The sequence below is a fragment of the Hippoglossus stenolepis genome, chromosome 16 (genome assembly GCF_022539355.2).
Source record: "Hippoglossus stenolepis isolate QCI-W04-F060 chromosome 16, HSTE1.2, whole genome shotgun sequence".
Classification (NCBI taxonomy): domain Eukaryota; kingdom Metazoa; phylum Chordata; class Actinopteri; order Pleuronectiformes; family Pleuronectidae; genus Hippoglossus; species Hippoglossus stenolepis.
The window spans coordinates 2,089,169-2,104,674 of NC_061498.1; the positions used below are offsets into that span (position 1 = coordinate 2,089,169).

The 15,506-nt window shown below is 44.8% G+C and overlaps 2 protein-coding genes across 3 annotated transcripts; one reads left to right on the forward strand and one right to left on the reverse strand.

The window, feature by feature from the left end:
- The first annotated feature begins 169 nt into the window (after positions 1-169).
- Positions 170-5,068, forward strand: LOC118123934 (glutaryl-CoA dehydrogenase, mitochondrial). 2 transcript variants are annotated; one of them, XM_035181649.2, is made up of 12 exons: positions 170-309; positions 1,087-1,199; positions 1,332-1,364; positions 1,463-1,603; positions 1,682-1,744; positions 1,977-2,147; positions 2,269-2,398; positions 3,106-3,322; positions 3,442-3,545; positions 3,636-3,761; positions 3,863-4,023; positions 4,291-5,068. In XM_035181649.2, exons 2-12 carry the CDS (start codon positions 1,100-1,102, stop codon positions 4,362-4,364), a joined length of 1,320 nt encoding a protein of 439 aa, XP_035037540.2. In that variant the 5' UTR covers positions 170-309; positions 1,087-1,099; the 3' UTR covers positions 4,365-5,068. The 2 variants fall into 2 exon arrangements, with proteins under 2 accessions (XP_035037540.2, XP_047199725.1); XM_047343769.1 differs by lacking the exon at positions 170-309 and adding an exon at positions 316-339.
- A 4,915-nt stretch (positions 5,069-9,983) lies between these two features.
- Positions 9,984-14,778, reverse strand: farsa (phenylalanyl-tRNA synthetase subunit alpha). Its single transcript, XM_047343758.1, has 13 exons — positions 14,595-14,778; positions 14,350-14,487; positions 13,608-13,706; positions 13,399-13,517; positions 12,883-12,975; positions 12,384-12,512; positions 12,181-12,296; positions 11,889-11,973; positions 11,711-11,810; positions 11,294-11,462; positions 11,041-11,118; positions 10,670-10,784; positions 9,984-10,374 (listed from the first exon to the last, which is right to left on the reverse strand). The coding sequence occupies exons 1-13, from the start codon at positions 14,739-14,741 to the stop codon at positions 10,269-10,271; spliced, it is 1,494 nt and encodes a 497-aa protein (XP_047199714.1). The 5' UTR covers positions 14,742-14,778; the 3' UTR covers positions 9,984-10,268.
- Positions 14,779-15,506: the final 728 nt, after the last annotated feature.

The window sequence follows — 15,506 nt, forward strand, 5'->3', positions numbered from 1 at the left end:
ATGAGCCAATCAGGATCCTCCCCTGTGGCGGAAGTGTCCTTAAAAGACCGCGATCCTCAACAATGATTGGTTAAAAATAAAGAAGCACGGGTCATAGTGCAGATTTCATATTTATTGTCTTTATTTATAAATACATAATAATCAGGAAACAAATATTTCATCACTGGCAGGGGGTTCGGCGATGACGTAACACTCAACGTGGCACCTGATTGGCGCTCGGAGTGCCGTGCGTGATGACGTCGGGTCTTGTTTTGCCAGGCAGACAGGAACGTGTCCACAGAGGAAGGACGGTGGAGCCGCACGTCACAGGTTAGAGACCCTCACACAGCGGCTGCTGAGGTTTCTGCTGTTTCACTCGAACACTCAGACTCCGCACGTTACTTTTACTCCACAGTCACACGCAAGTTACACAAGTTAATATGTCGTAACTACGTCTTCTTGCGTGAGCTAGCGCTGTTAGCTTGTAGCCCCGGTGGAGTCTACCTGGGTTAGCCTAGCCTAGCCTAGCCTAGCTTAGCCTGTTAGCTTCGAAAGGTTGTTCCAGTGGACGAGACAGTGAAGAGTTCATCTGAGGGGAAAGTTACTCAGCCATGTTTTCCACTGGGAGCTTTTCAACCCAGTGACAAGAACCAGTTTGTGGAGCAGTGTCAACACCAGATAATCTAAAACTAACAGAATATTTAAATAAAACAGGAAAAGACAGAATGTTAATATGTGTGTTATTACAAAGTGCTTCACAGACATAGAAACACATGCAGTGCAATTACCTATTTAGAATATATATGCAAGAGACGTTGGATGAATTAAAGCAATAACACAAAGAAACAAGGGTCTGGCTAAAAGCAATATGATAATAAAAACAATAAATAAAGCAATAAAACGCTTATTCAAAGGCAGTTCATGTAGACATGTGTTTTAAAGGGTTGTAATAGAGGCTATAGTCGTAGCTTGTGATGTCTCAGAGGGTAAACGGTGCAACGAGGCGAGGAAGACGAGCTCGTGTTTTCCTGGCGGTTGATAGACGTGTGGTGGAGCCCGGTGGATAGAGAGCTGCAGTAAGATAACTAGTGTTTTTTTATTTCTCAGACTAATTCCCATCATGGCATTGAGAGCTGTGGGTCGTCTCCTGGTCAGTCCTCCGAGATGTGTCATCATCTCAGCTTCCAGAGCTCAGACGACTGCAGCGCCTGTCAGACAAGGTGAGTACGACAACAACAACATGCAGGGAGGGGGGTGTAATAGTTTTAGGTCTTTCTCTTTTTAACAATGTTTTCTACTGGGAGGGAAACAACGTTTTATTCCCTTGTTTGTTCTTATTTGTATTTTCACAGATGCAGAGAAGATTGAGCAGAAGTCTAAAGCACGTAAGTGATACATTCTGGAATATAATCGCTTAACAAGACGTATTTCAAACTTGTTTTTTTGAGGTTTTTAAATTGTTCCCATTCTAATTGTGTGACAGCGAAGGTCCAGTTCAACTGGCGTGACGGCCTGGACCTGGAGGGTCAGCTGACGGAGGAGGAGATCATGATCAGGGACTCCTTCCGCACCTACTGCCAAGAGAAACTCATGCCTCGCATCTTGATGGCAAACAGAAACGAAGGTGAGTTACTCAATGATGTTTAATCAGTCCGGCCGTCTAACTACTTGCTCACATGACAGTTGTGTCCTTTTCTCTCAGTTTTCCACAGAGAAATCGTGTCTGAGATGGGAGAGATGGGCGTCCTGGGCCCAACCATTAAAGGTCAGTCTGAACATTGCACACTGTTCACTACTCAATGCATTAATGAACATATCATTTTGATGAGATCAACAGAATGGACGCCGTCTGTTTATTCTGGCTTCTTGATATAAAGTTTCACAACACTTCCATAGTCAGCTACTGGTCTCGCAATCAAATGCCTCTTTGAATGGACTTTGTTCACTTCACTTGTATCTGTTTGTTTGTGACTCCTCTCCCTGCATCTGACTTACAGGTTATGGCTGTGCTGGGACCAGCTATGTGGCCTACGGTCTGATTGCCAGAGAAGTAGAGCGGGTGGACAGTGGCTATCGCTCTGTCATGAGCGTGCAGTCGTCGCTGGTCATGCACCCCATCAACGCCTATGGCACAGAGGAGCAGAAGGAGAAGTACCTCCCCAGGCTTGGTAAGACCACATTTATCTGTCAACAGCAGTTTAGATTCTGTTCTGATGAGCGACTGAGCTTTTCGGTTATTCCTGTGTGAGATGTTTTATTATTCCCCCCCCCTCGCTCTCTCTGTTCCAGCTCGTGGAGAGATCCTCGGTTGCTTCGGCTTGACGGAGCCGAACCACGGCAGTGACCCCGGCAGCATGGAAACCAGAGCCAAGTACAACCCGACCAGTCGCACCTACTCTCTCACCGGCTCAAAGACCTGGTGAGTCGTGTGAAGTGATGTGAACACCGGCTCCTCATTGGACAGGAACCGGATGAAACTTCACTGATAGAAATGTGACGAACCAAACAACTGAATATCTCCTGTGTGATGCAGTTCTACAGCATCACCGATAGAGAACACAGATGATCTGAATAACAATGACATGTTACATAAAGCATGTGATTATAAGGTCAGGTGTATTTACACTGTCATGTTCAGGAAGAGTTAATGATCTGAAAACAGCAACAAACATCAGTGACCTTTTAGTGACCTTTCTTTCTTTCACTATATACTATATTATAGTATTTCTTATATTTTGTACTTATATTTCATAGTGTTTGTATTTTCACCACATATTGTTGGTATAAAGAATTTAGTTTTTCTGTTTAAAAGTTGAAATGTTTTTGTTGTGTTGCTGGACTCGATATGTCGTTAGTTGTCCACATGGTGGAGCTATTCACAGTTAAACTTGCACACACATACCAGGTTTATGTTTGAGTCTATTCATTCTATTTTCACTCAGTTTTATAACTTCATAAAACTATGTTTGGAAGGTGTAAGACATGCGTTGTTATATAATTATTATTAAAATGTATTCCGTTAACAAATGTCCAAACGTACCCACTGTCATGCTGCTTCATTACAGTTTATCAGTGTTCAGCAGTGTGCACGATAACTTGTCTCCATCACCTTCTCTTTACTTCCAGGATCACCAACTCCCCCGTGGCAGACGTCGCTGTGGTCTGGGCCAAATGCGACGATGGGAAGATCCGTGGCTTCATCTTGGAGCGCGGTATGAAAGGCTTCTCCACACCAAAGATCGAGGGGAAGTTCTCCCTGAGAGCCTCGACCACCGGCATGATCGTCATGGACGAGGTGGAGGTTCCCGAGGAGAACCTGCTCCCCAAAGTGTCCGGCCTTGGGGTGAGCGGAGTCAAACTGTGACGGTTACAGAGGCAGTTAAAGTGTCGTGAATGTGGTATTACAAAGTCCACTTCACACACAGGAAGTATTGCTCAACTCGCTCCTCTGGTTGCTTGCAGGGACCTTTTGGCTGCTTGAACAACGCCCGGTATGGTATCGCCTGGGGGGCGCTGGGTGCTGCAGAGTTCTGCTTCCATGCAGCTCGTCAGTACACACTCGACAGGTCAGAAGAAACCGACGACAACTTGTCCACTTGTTGCGTTAGAGTTCAATCCACTAAATGATATCTGTGTGACGTCACTCTCTGAACCAGAATCCAGTTCGGCGTGCCACTGGCAAGGAATCAGCTGATGCAGAAGAAAATGGCCGACATGCTGACGGAGATAACCATCGGCCTCCAGTCGTGTCTGCAGCTGGGAAGACTCATTGATGACAAAAAGTAATTTCATGGTTTCCCTGAGGTGTATGAATCTGTAAAACCACGTCCTGCCCTGTTCACTCCCAGAGGAAAACGGTTGCAAATGTCTGTTTTGTGAACAGAGCGGCCCCAGAGATGATATCCATGCAGAAGAGGAACAGCTGTGGTAAAGCCCTGGACATCGCCCGGCAGGCCAGAGACATGCTGGGAGGAAACGGCATTTCAGACGAGTACCACATCATCCGCCACATGTTGAACCTGGAGGCCGTCAACACATACGAAGGTGAGGGGGAGCAGATTGTGTCATGAGAAATTAATTTGGCTGAATTGCTGCAAAGCTTCTGAACACCTGAAGGATTATATTCACCAGTTGTATTCCACCCACAGTCCTGCACAGGTCTAATTTCTGTAAGGCGTCCTCAATCATTTTGAATTCAGATTCCTCCAGAAAACGTTCTCAACTGCTGCCCACCCATGTTTAGTTCATTTTGCCCCTTACATTGAATTCATATAAATATAGATTTTGACTCTTCTCCTCTGTCGTCCTCAGGCACTCATGATATCCACGCTCTGATCCTGGGCAGAGCCATCACAGGTCTTCAGTCCTTCACTGTGGACAAATAGACACAAACTCTCTGCTGATCCCCGACGACGGGACCGTACTGTCAGACATGTAACGCACACATCAACTCTGTAACGAGACACAAGCTGTTTTCAGTTAGTTTTGATCAAGTGTATAATCTATATAATGGAAATGGGTGAAATATATATGGAGTGCTTTTATTTTGAAAGAAAGAAACCAGCCTGTGACGGAGCTGATGAAGTGTAATTAACTCAGATGTAGATTTGTAAAGAGAGATATTTTTCTATATCTGTCACAACAGTGTTTTTCCAACTCTTTGTTTCTCACTCGATTAGTTTGGACGTCATCGGGATTCACTGTAGTGACGAATGAAAACTTTGAATAAGGTCAAGATCCAAGATTTGCTGCTTGTTACTGATGAATGCAAAGTTAAAAGTCTAATTCTAAAGCAACGAGGTGTAAATTCAGACACTGATTTACTGATGTCTCTGTGTAGTTTGGTACTTGTTGCACTTTACGGGCTGAAACACTAAGATGTCATAATTGGTGCTTTATATGAATAAAAGTTATTTAAGTGTCTGCAGAGGAATTAAGTGAAGCCTCAACTTTCAAGCCTGCTGTTATTTCATCCTGAGAATATCTCAGTGAAAAGACACGAGGATTTTACTCTGTACGTCCTTTTATTCTATGGCAGTTTGACGGCATTGAACATGTGAACGTGCAATAAACTGGCGTATTCACAATACACAGTTTCAGTGTAAATGTTTTTGGGGGGGGGCGTGCTGCCAGACAGATAAAGACCTCCATCCTCTCCATCTCCTTCTGCATGTCCTACATGCTGCTTACATAATGAAATAGCTTTTTCCTTCCAATGACCAATGGCCTTTCATCTCGCAATTCAGCGTGTGATTTGTCACAGTGTGTGGATGTGACTCACTGTGACAAATCCCCCCCCCCAAACAGACGGAGGCTGCTGGGGAGATGGTTCCCTCGTGATGTGAGAGGAAATTAATTGTTTGGAAGAAAACAGGCTGCTGGTGTTCTCCTGACTCCTCCCCTCTCGTTAGCAGCAGACAATGAGGAGGCTTCACATTTACAGTAATCGTGTGGGATTATATCCTCAAGGTGTCAAATATGCAACAGATTATGATTTATATGGGATTTGAGATGCAACCTCTGTGTTACAGGTTATAGACGCATCCACACCTCAAATATTAACAAGCTGTTGGCAGAAAGCTGTCGAGGCACGAGGCCTTTTTTAGGATGTTTCCATTCGAGGTGTCATTGCAAAGACCCTGAGAACATTCTGTCACTCTACAGCAGCCAGTATAGATATAGTCTATATTTGTGTGGTTTTAGATTTGGACTGTTGTGGTCGAGAAGGAGCTGAGCTGCAGACGTCTGGATGGAGCTTGTAGTAGAACTGCTGCTCCTTCACAGGGGGCAGTTAGGGAGGTTAGAGCATCTAGCGAGGAGGAGGAGACCCTGGGGTAAACTCAGAACTCGCTGGAGGGACTACATGTCCCATCAGGCCTCTGGACGCCTCGGGATCACTCAGGAGGAGCTGGAGAGCGTGCTGAGGGAGAGGGACCTCTGGGATGACCTCCTCGACCCGAGCCAGGATCAGCAGGAGACAATGGATGGATATATTTGGACCTAAAGGATTCGCACGTTCTGGTGAGTAACTTTAAATCTAAATCTATTTTTAACCCATCAGCTAAGGACATTTATTGAGTGACATGCAGGTTATCACCTTCATTTTCAGATACAGTGCTAATATTTTAAATTTGTTACGTTATTACGGTTATAATGCAAAAAATATCTTAGTTATGTTAAAATCAGGTTGTATCCTTTTCAACAATTGGAACCAATACATTACTTAATAGGTCTGCGTAATGTAAATCCTGTTCTAAGGTTTGAATATATGAACAACACTCATAGAAGCCAACAGCAAGTTGAGATGAGTAAAATCAGAGACATTCTCACAAACATTAACTGAAAGTGACGAGGTGTTGAGTGCAGTCCACGCGTCGACCTCGTCCACAAATGGATGAGGAAAATGTACGGAAGCAACAGAATCAGATGAGACCAAAATTTTTGGCCATGAACACCTCGGTGATGGTCGAGCAACGGTCGTGAGATGATGAATTGATCAGAAAGTTACTGCGGACATGCAAGCAGTATTAATGTATTAAAGACAATAAAGAAGTTCAGCGTCGACTGACTCTAATATAGATGTGCAACCCAAGTCATGTGCGTCGGGAGGAATTGTGTTGGTTTAATATCAGTTTGTTGTGTATGAGGCGTTGTTGTGGTGTGTGTGTCTCAGACTTCATCAGAGAGTTACACACCTTACATCAAGCAAACCCTGAAGAGGCTGGATCAGCACAAATAGCTCCGTGCGCTTCAGAGAGAGCTCGGTTGATTCCACACGAAGAGACTTTCTCAGTAACTCCAGGGAATTAAAGGAAGAGCGACGCCGGCGTGTAAGCTTGTTTTGAGCAGAGAGAGAGAGAGAGAGAGAGAGACGGCGGACAACCCCCTCAGCACTTCAGCACCAAGGACAGAGCCGGCGGCAGCAGAACCTGAAGAAGAATCATTCACACGTTCAGCTGCTGAATCAGGTTTAAAATGTTCTCAATGACTTTCACTGTTTTATTTGATCCCGACATGTTTGACAGCTTCTGTTTCCTCTGCAGAATCTGTGTTTTCCTTCGAGAGGCGTCTCTGTCATGTCTGGAGAAGCGTCCTGTTTATAGTCTTCCTCATCATGAATGGTTATAATCTCACCGGGCTGAACTCCAGCGATGAAGGACATGCGTACCCCTACTCCTCGTCCCTGGACGACCCTCTGTACAGGCAGTACAAGCCCGTGGTGAAGGACCTCATCCCGCTGCCCAAGGCGGTGCTGTATCTGCTCATGGCTGCGGTGGTGGTGGTGGGAGTCGCCTACGCCATCGTGGGACATCTCATCAAGGACCTGGCCATCGACATCGCAGGTAGGACTTCATCAGATTATAACTCTTCTCTTACTTTAATGATTCATGTCTTTATTTATAATATATTGATAGATGTCCTTGAGTGTCAACATGAAATACATTTTATTTTAATTTAGTTTTATTTGTATTATTATAGCTCATACACTATTTTACTTACATCTGGAATATGCTGATTAATGTTATCACATACAGAAGTTTTCAAATCAGACATTCTACACCTGGTTGCATATTAATAAAGATAATAATGAATGTAAAGGGTAGTTATATGCTAGATGCTTGAGAGATTTCACCCATTTATCCATTACTTTTAGTCGTTTCATTTTTCCTCTTAGACATTTTTTTGCCCATTAATTTTAATTTCTCATTTGACTATATTTATAATATTTTCAAATGATGACTTCATCCATTGCTTTGTTTACTTTTAATCTTTTATCTCTAAAAATAAAAAAATGCTTCACCTCCATTTCGAGGTTCAGGTGCGTTCGAGAGGGACGAGTGGATCATAACTTTATCCAACTGTTTGAACTCATCTCTCTGATCATGTGGAGTTTATATAGTTTAAATTAAATCTTCACACTTCCTCTCTGGTCACTTATTTCCGGCCTTTTCATTTTTGTCCCAAGCAAATGTTAATGTTAAATCTGTAACTCCCCTTCCTCTCTTGTGCAGAATGCTTGTTGGGTCCGACCGGTGATGAAGAGAAGGAGAAAGAAGCGCAGCGCGTGGCCTCGAGCCACGCTCCCCCGGCACATCCCTTCACCCACAATGCCTTTCACGTGTGGGACCAGGACGACGTGGTCATCGCGCTGCCCAAGGAAGAAGACCCCCCGGCCAGCCCGCTGCTGATGGCTGCCATTCCCTACATCCCCTCGTTCTTCCCGCACTCCCACAGCCCGACCGGTCCCGGCTCCCTGCCGTTCTCTGGCAGCCCCGGGCCGAGCGGCCTCCCCAGGGAGTTCTGACCTCCACCACGTGTGATCATGAACCGCCTTGATGCCCAGTAACCAAGTGACCAGAGGTCGACTTATACAACCAACCAGGATGAATGTTTGGGAAACGTGGCTGTGAGGAGACGTCATTTAAACCCGTGTGTAGAAACTGTCTCACAGCAACACTCCTCCGTGTCCTGTCTGACATCACGACTCATTCCTCAAAGTGTCCAGACTGTTGTCTCCTGTCTCACTTAACATATCAGCAGAAGAGTCAAACACCAGGAGAAGGACACCCAAAGGACGGAGAGGATTAGTGCAGAAGATCACTGGGCGTCGTCTCTGTGCCTGAGCTTCAGGGAGAAGCTGCTCTACGTGTGTCATGGCGACACTGTGACTTATTTCTTTGTACAAACACTGTAGTCGAGATGCTGCTGCTGCATGTTCAGGCTGAGTTGACTTTTGTTTGTTGGAGCAGGATGAGATTGAAAGTTTGTCCATCTGCTGTTCCGATATAATCCACCTGTGCACCAGGAGATTACACATAAAGTCATTGTGAGGCCAGAGATCACAGGTTTGTGTCTTTTTTTTGTCCAGTTGAGTCAAACTTAAAGATCAGAATGTAAGAAAAAAAAAGGTGGAGGTCAACGAAGCTGTTTCCACCGACCTGCTGGCCGCCGCACTGCACTCACATGTTATTTCAAGACACGGAGGGATTAGCTTCGGAGGAAGACTTAACGGAGTTCCAGCAATTCAACAACACAACGTAATCCTGGGGCCTTTACCGCAGGTGTCGCACACACTCACGGATTCCCCCCCCGTCTTGTTGTCGGGCCCCACAGTGCAGATTAAAGCACGAGAGTTAGTGGAGTCCCAGGAAAGTGAGCTGATTTCCCATTTTAACACCAGCTGCTATTCTGAGACCTGAACTTTCACTCAATGAGGCGAGAGGACGTCCAGTGACTTCTCTGCAGATGAGGCCGCTTCAAAACTCAGGAAATTTTATAAATACAAATTCAACAGCTCCTGGTCGACAGCCCTCAAACACAAAGTATTCCACTATTGTTGCACAATTTATTTTGGAAAGGCCAAAGCTTTTGACAGATGTCTGTGTTCTCACTCTGAGCAGCGTCACGTCATCAGATGCTGCAGCAGAGCTTAGTGAAGTCAAGGTCTGAACTTTACTGTACTCGCATTTAATACAACAAACCCTAATGGAGGAAAGATTACATGAGAATAAAAAACTGTAAGAAACCATCTCAATGTTAAAGTGAAAAAACAAAACAATCCTGAATCTAGACCAGAATCTAATCCGTTCTTCTTTGGGTCAAAACCCACCGTCCACAAAAAGATCTTGAAATCAGCTCTGTTCATTTAGAACAAACTCCTTTGTTGAACAACAACAACCTGTTGACAGCCAGCTGATTGGTTCCCAGGCTGTTTGTTTAACCAGTGATGAAGGTCAAATGTAATCCCAGATCTTTGGAGTTACTCAGAAGCCAAAACGGTTGAGTCACATCCAAAAACAAACCTTCAGCACAACATGGTTATACAAACATCCAGTGGATCTATATCTGGAAAGTAGCACAATTACAACAGCTCAACACACGGTGACCGAGGGAATCTCCCGTCACGTGAAGGAAACCTCCGGCGCTCCCGACCCACTTGTGAGAGTATCCTCCAGAGTTCAAGTCTTAAACCGTCGATTACAACAAGAAACACACAAGTCAGATTTGGAAAAAAACTTCATTTTATGTTTGTCACATTGCAAAAGTTGTTGTTTTTCTCCCTGTACAAGTAGAAACTTTATACGAGTAACATGTCTCCTGACTCAATGTTCTGCGAAGCAGCAGAGAGCAGAGAATCCAGTTCATACAAAGTCTGCTCCTGCACCTCGAAGCCCTTTGCAGACGTGTCTGCAGGAAACCGAGGCCCCCTGCCTGTTGGATTAGGAACAACTGGCAGGAGTCAGACACGAGATGTCACATGGTAAAAGATAAAGTCGTTGTGGTGACGCTCAGGAGTCCAGACGACAGATGGGGCCGTCGTAGACCATCTGCAGGTTCACCTTGTGTCCCACCAGCTCCCTGATGTTGTTGATGCCGTATTTGATCATCGTGGGTCTGCAGGACAGAGGAGGAGACGCAGTGAGCAGCAGCGTAACAACATGTCCCACTTACTTATCACAGGTCTGACTAGAGTCCGACCGATTGATCAGTTTGCATTCATCAGACAGAATTTCACATATATTAATTTCAGAGCATTTCCTGTAATAGCAGTGGTGGCTTCTTCATATGCGAGAGACAAACATGCTCCCATTTTCAAAACACATCGTCTTCGAGATGACACGTCATTAAAACAGTCGTGATCTCTTTAAACCTGCAGAGACAGTTTGTTTTCAGGTCTGTGTTCGTTCACCTCTCCAGCGACAGCCCCCAGGCGATGACAGACACATCCTCTGGAAGACCCATGGGCAGCAGCATCTCTGGTCTGAAGACGCCCGAGTTTCCAACCTCCACCCACTTTTTCAGTCCTGCACGCACAGAATGACACGAGATGAAGCTGGTGGAGCAACCAAGCCCACGAAACAGGACTGACACTCAAACACAGAATCATTGTGTTGTGTGGAGGAACGGAAATACATAGAAAAGGATATTTTACAGACAAAAGCTTGTAGAAAAATCTGTTGGTAAGTTTACAGATGCGTTTACCACAGATATCAAGGGACCAACACTTGCTTTGACTTGTTAAAGATGTTAAAGAGTCAGATCCAGGTTTTACACACGTACCTTCATGGTAGCTGAACACTTCCATGCTGGGCTCTGTGTACGGGTTGTAGGCAGGTTTGAAGCGTAGTTTGGTAATTCCTAGAAAACAGAAAAATACAAAACGAGAAATAAAATCATTCAAACACGTCATGTGGAAAAAACCCTGAAGAGAACATGAGTAGCATCATGCTTTGGTGAAACCGTTTGCAGGAATATGTGGCTTCTCATATTTGCATCTTTTAATTTCAGCACAAGCACCAGAATGTGTCCTGACCCAGTTTGGTGAAGAAGTCGTGCAGGATGCCCATCAGGTCTCCCAGTGTGAGTCCGTAGTCGGCCACCACGCCCTCGATCTGGTGGAACTCGGCCAGGTGGGTGGCGTCTAACGTCTCATTCCTGAACACCCGGTCGATGGAGAAATACTTGACGGGGGTGAACTTCTCCTGGTTTGATGAAGACACAGATACAGTAAATTAACTGTGTGGTCACATGATCACTGAACGACTCTGTTCCTATAACCGTTGTCACTCTCGTTAAGAGTTCGGATCACAGCTGAACAGATTTGTTCCTAAATAAACATTTACAGCATAAAGGAGGAACATAAGGTCATAAACTCTGCCTCCTCCTTGTTAGTGGATGGGACATGGACCACAATAGTTCAAATACATGTATAAATGTTTGTGCACCTCACCTGTTGTGCGAGTTTATACAACATGCGTGCGCTGACGGCTGTAGTGTGAGTTCGGAGGATGTTCTTCTGAGCCTCCTCGATCTTCCATTCGCATTTGTACCTGAAACAGGAAGTTGGATCATGATGTTGGTGTCGTTGATGCTGAGGATTGTATTTGTTGTGCGAGCGTGTGACTCACCCTTGTGAACCGAAGCCTCCCTCCGAGTGGACCTTCTTCACCCGCTCCAGATAATCCTGAGGGAACTCGTGGGCGACGGCTGGATCTGAAAAATGATCCAGGTGGTGAATGATCAACTTAAAAATCACAGGGACCGAATCACGTGCTGGGGGTTTATGTGAGAAAGCTACGGACATTTTCTGGAACTTTTCCTGCAGCCCCCCTCATAAAATGTCCATTAAATACCGAAGTGAGAATTCAGCAGGAAAATGTCTATGTGGACAGAAAGTATCAGACACAGTCTCCGTCTTACCGGACAGGAAGAAGGTGTCGTGCTGGTCTCTGGCCGGATGCTGCTGCGGCTGAAACAAGGAGTCGAAGTTCCAGAACGAGCTTTCTATGAAGTTGTTGGTCGGCATCTCGGTGAAGCTGCAGAAAAAACAGAGTTCATTCATTGTGTTTTCTGGTTTAAGAATGTGTGTGTGTGTGGATTTGTCGTTATTTACAGGGACTCACCCCATCTCCAGGAAGATCTGTCTGAACTGAGTTCGAACCTTCATCAGCGGGTGCAGGTGGCCACAGTCTGGGGCGACGCCCATGGCCTCGAAGTTGTAGGGTTTGAATTTCTTCTCTTTCCAGTTGCCTCTGAGTCGAGGAAGAAAAAAAGAAGAGACAAGTCAGGAGCGTGGGTCTGGAGGAAGGGGGCGACCTGCAGCTCTGACCTCAGCTGATCCAACAGAATCAGCACTTCTTCTCATTAATACCTCGTCAAAACTGTACGAGCTGCAGTATTTATTCATGAAGCACTGATGTAAATCATCTTTTCGGTCCCTATGATCGTGTCCTGCCCTGCCTTTAGGACAAAGTCCTCATCTTTGGACTCGTCCCCTTTATAAGGGCAGAGGTTTCTCTGTGTCCTCTGTTTGAGACCCGTCACACCGTCACTGACAGACAGAGGAGAGCAAACAGGACACGTTCTCCAGCCGAGTTAACATGAGGTAGAAAGTGGACTCACGTGGCGATCATCTCAGGTGTGAGCTCCGTCTCCTGTTTGGTGAGAGTCGTGCTGAAGGAGTTTCCTTTGGTGATCCAGTAAGTCTTCACCGTCCTGAACACACAAATTAAAATGACTTCTAACTACCATCAACTCTGCCTTGGCTCCGTTAGCAGAACTACACATGGAGACATCACAAAACTGTTTATGCCACAAACACTTCTCTTAAAAAACGTTTCACTTTAAAAGAGGAACTTTAATGGATGTTAATATAATTAAGTCGTACCTAAACATATTTAAGACCTTGTACGTAATATTGTTTTCACAGAAGCAAACATGTAAATCCATATTTCTGTCAAGTTTAAGAATCATACTTTACAAAACAAAAGCAGATTGATTCAGAGAATTCAATGAATCACACTGAGCTTCTGTTAGTTTCAGATAAAACCCCTCAAACACAGAGGCACAACAAACCCTCTACTGCCCCCTACTGCCAGACAAAGACACATTCACCACATGTGGAGGCCTCACACTCACACTTCAGAGAGCAGCTTTCTCTTCTTCAGCTCGTTCTTCTCCTTCTCCTCCAGCTGAGAGCCGTTTCCTTTCTGCACCAGCAGCAGCTTCTCTCGGACCTGGTCCTCGATGTTCTCCACCTGACGACCGCAGCGCAACACAAACAAAAACACATGCAACTTACTGACGTGACAACCGACCACTCAAGGACATTGTGTAGAAACACGTACAGATCTGAAGATCCTGGGGCCGCCCTCGTGCGCCTTGTCCACTCGGATCCACTTGTTGGACATGGCCTTGCTGAAGCCGACCTTCCCAAAGGACAGTTTCTACACAGGGACAGAAAAACAGACGTTCACCACTGGAAACACAAACTGGCAACTTACACTGGAAAACCACTAATGTGTTTTTCACTTGTGGAGGTCAAATGTTCAAATGACTGTTCACTGAACTCAGCAAGAAGGTTCTCGTGTGTGTGTGTGTGTGTGTGTGTGTGTGTTTTCTCCAGGTGTTTCCTCCCTAAGACATTAGCTTAATTGGACACTCTAAATTGACCACAGGTGACTGGTTGTCTCTGTGTCGGCCTGTGAGATAGATATAATATATGATAAACCTGAAATAGAAGTTAGAGAAGCACACAAATCAAGGTCTGAGGACACAGAAGAGTCAAAATACTTTGGATTCATTGTGAAACTGGGGGTTTTGGGTCAATTATATTCAACAATATTAAAGTTATTAAAGTCTGCTACACTATGTGGTGGAGCTGAACCTCCACCTGCTGCTTCACCATCAGCTCCTGTGTTTCTACATTAGCTTCATTAGCTTGTGGATGTGATGGAGCTGAACCTCCACCTCCACCTGCTGCCTCACCATCAGCTCCTGTGTTTCTACATTAGCTTCATTAGCCTCATTAGGGATCATTAGCTTGTGGATGTGATGGAGCTGAGCCTCCACCTCCACCTGCTGCCTCACCATCAGCTCACTCTGGGCCAGACCCTCCGGCGGGATGGAGCCGAGCACCCGGGCTTCCTGGCTGCCGTGCCGGGCCGTGTCCGTGCCCTCGTCGGTCAGCTCCCAGTGTTTGGAGGAGCGCTGCTCGGCGGAGATGAGCTGGAACAAACCGGACCGACATTAAACCTGAGTGTCACCTCAAACCTCCGTGTTGCATCATGTTGACGGTCGGGACTTCCGCTGCCCTCTCACGCCGGGAAACTCACGTCGCCGGCGGCCTGCAGACTCTTCACGGCCCCGACGATGACCTGGTGGTCCACCCCGAGGCTGGCCGCCACTTCCAGGCTCTCCACGCCGCCGTCCGTCTTCTCGAGGAGCCGGAGGAGCGTCTCCACCGCACCGGTGTCCGCCATGTTGGATCCCTGCGTGGCCTAAGAGGGAGCGGAAGTGACGTCTTATACCATAGGCCGAATGTATTCAAGTAAGGGGGCGTTAACAATTCGCTGCTAAAAAAATGAGGAAACCAATTACCGTAATTACCAATGTTCATTTATTGAATAATAATAAAATAAGAACGATAAATACATAATGATACATCCTATAAATCATTCCTTAGAATTTTTAAAAATACAATTGATACTGTGAATATTGCATATTTTCAATCCTTTGGCTAAATTATACTTTATTAATAATAAAATAATTTAATTTAAAAGCATTATAATACTTTAAAAATATTTAAAAGTACAACTTAAAGACACTTAATATATAAACATAAATATTACATTTTCATGAGTGGCTGTAAGTATTTTTCTTTGCCTCGGAGAACATGAAAAATGTTCTTGTATTTTTTTGTAAATTCATATTATTGGTTATATTATGTGATTAATATTAATCTTGTGAATTTTGCATCTTTTGATTCTAAAATTTATGCAACAATTACTGTCATCAAAAAGAATGTCAGACAGCGCATTAATTATTTGACTTATTTCTGTATAAATTCAAATGCTGGTGCATTAAAATATTTTTTTTTTGTTACTTGTATTTGTAGTTATTTATTTCATTTAAAACATGTTTACTCTTTATATGAAATATAAACACCCTCTATTTTAGCTTTATTTCATCACAAAGATGTGGGTATTATTTTGACTTACCCTTTCTAGGACACGTTCTCATTAATA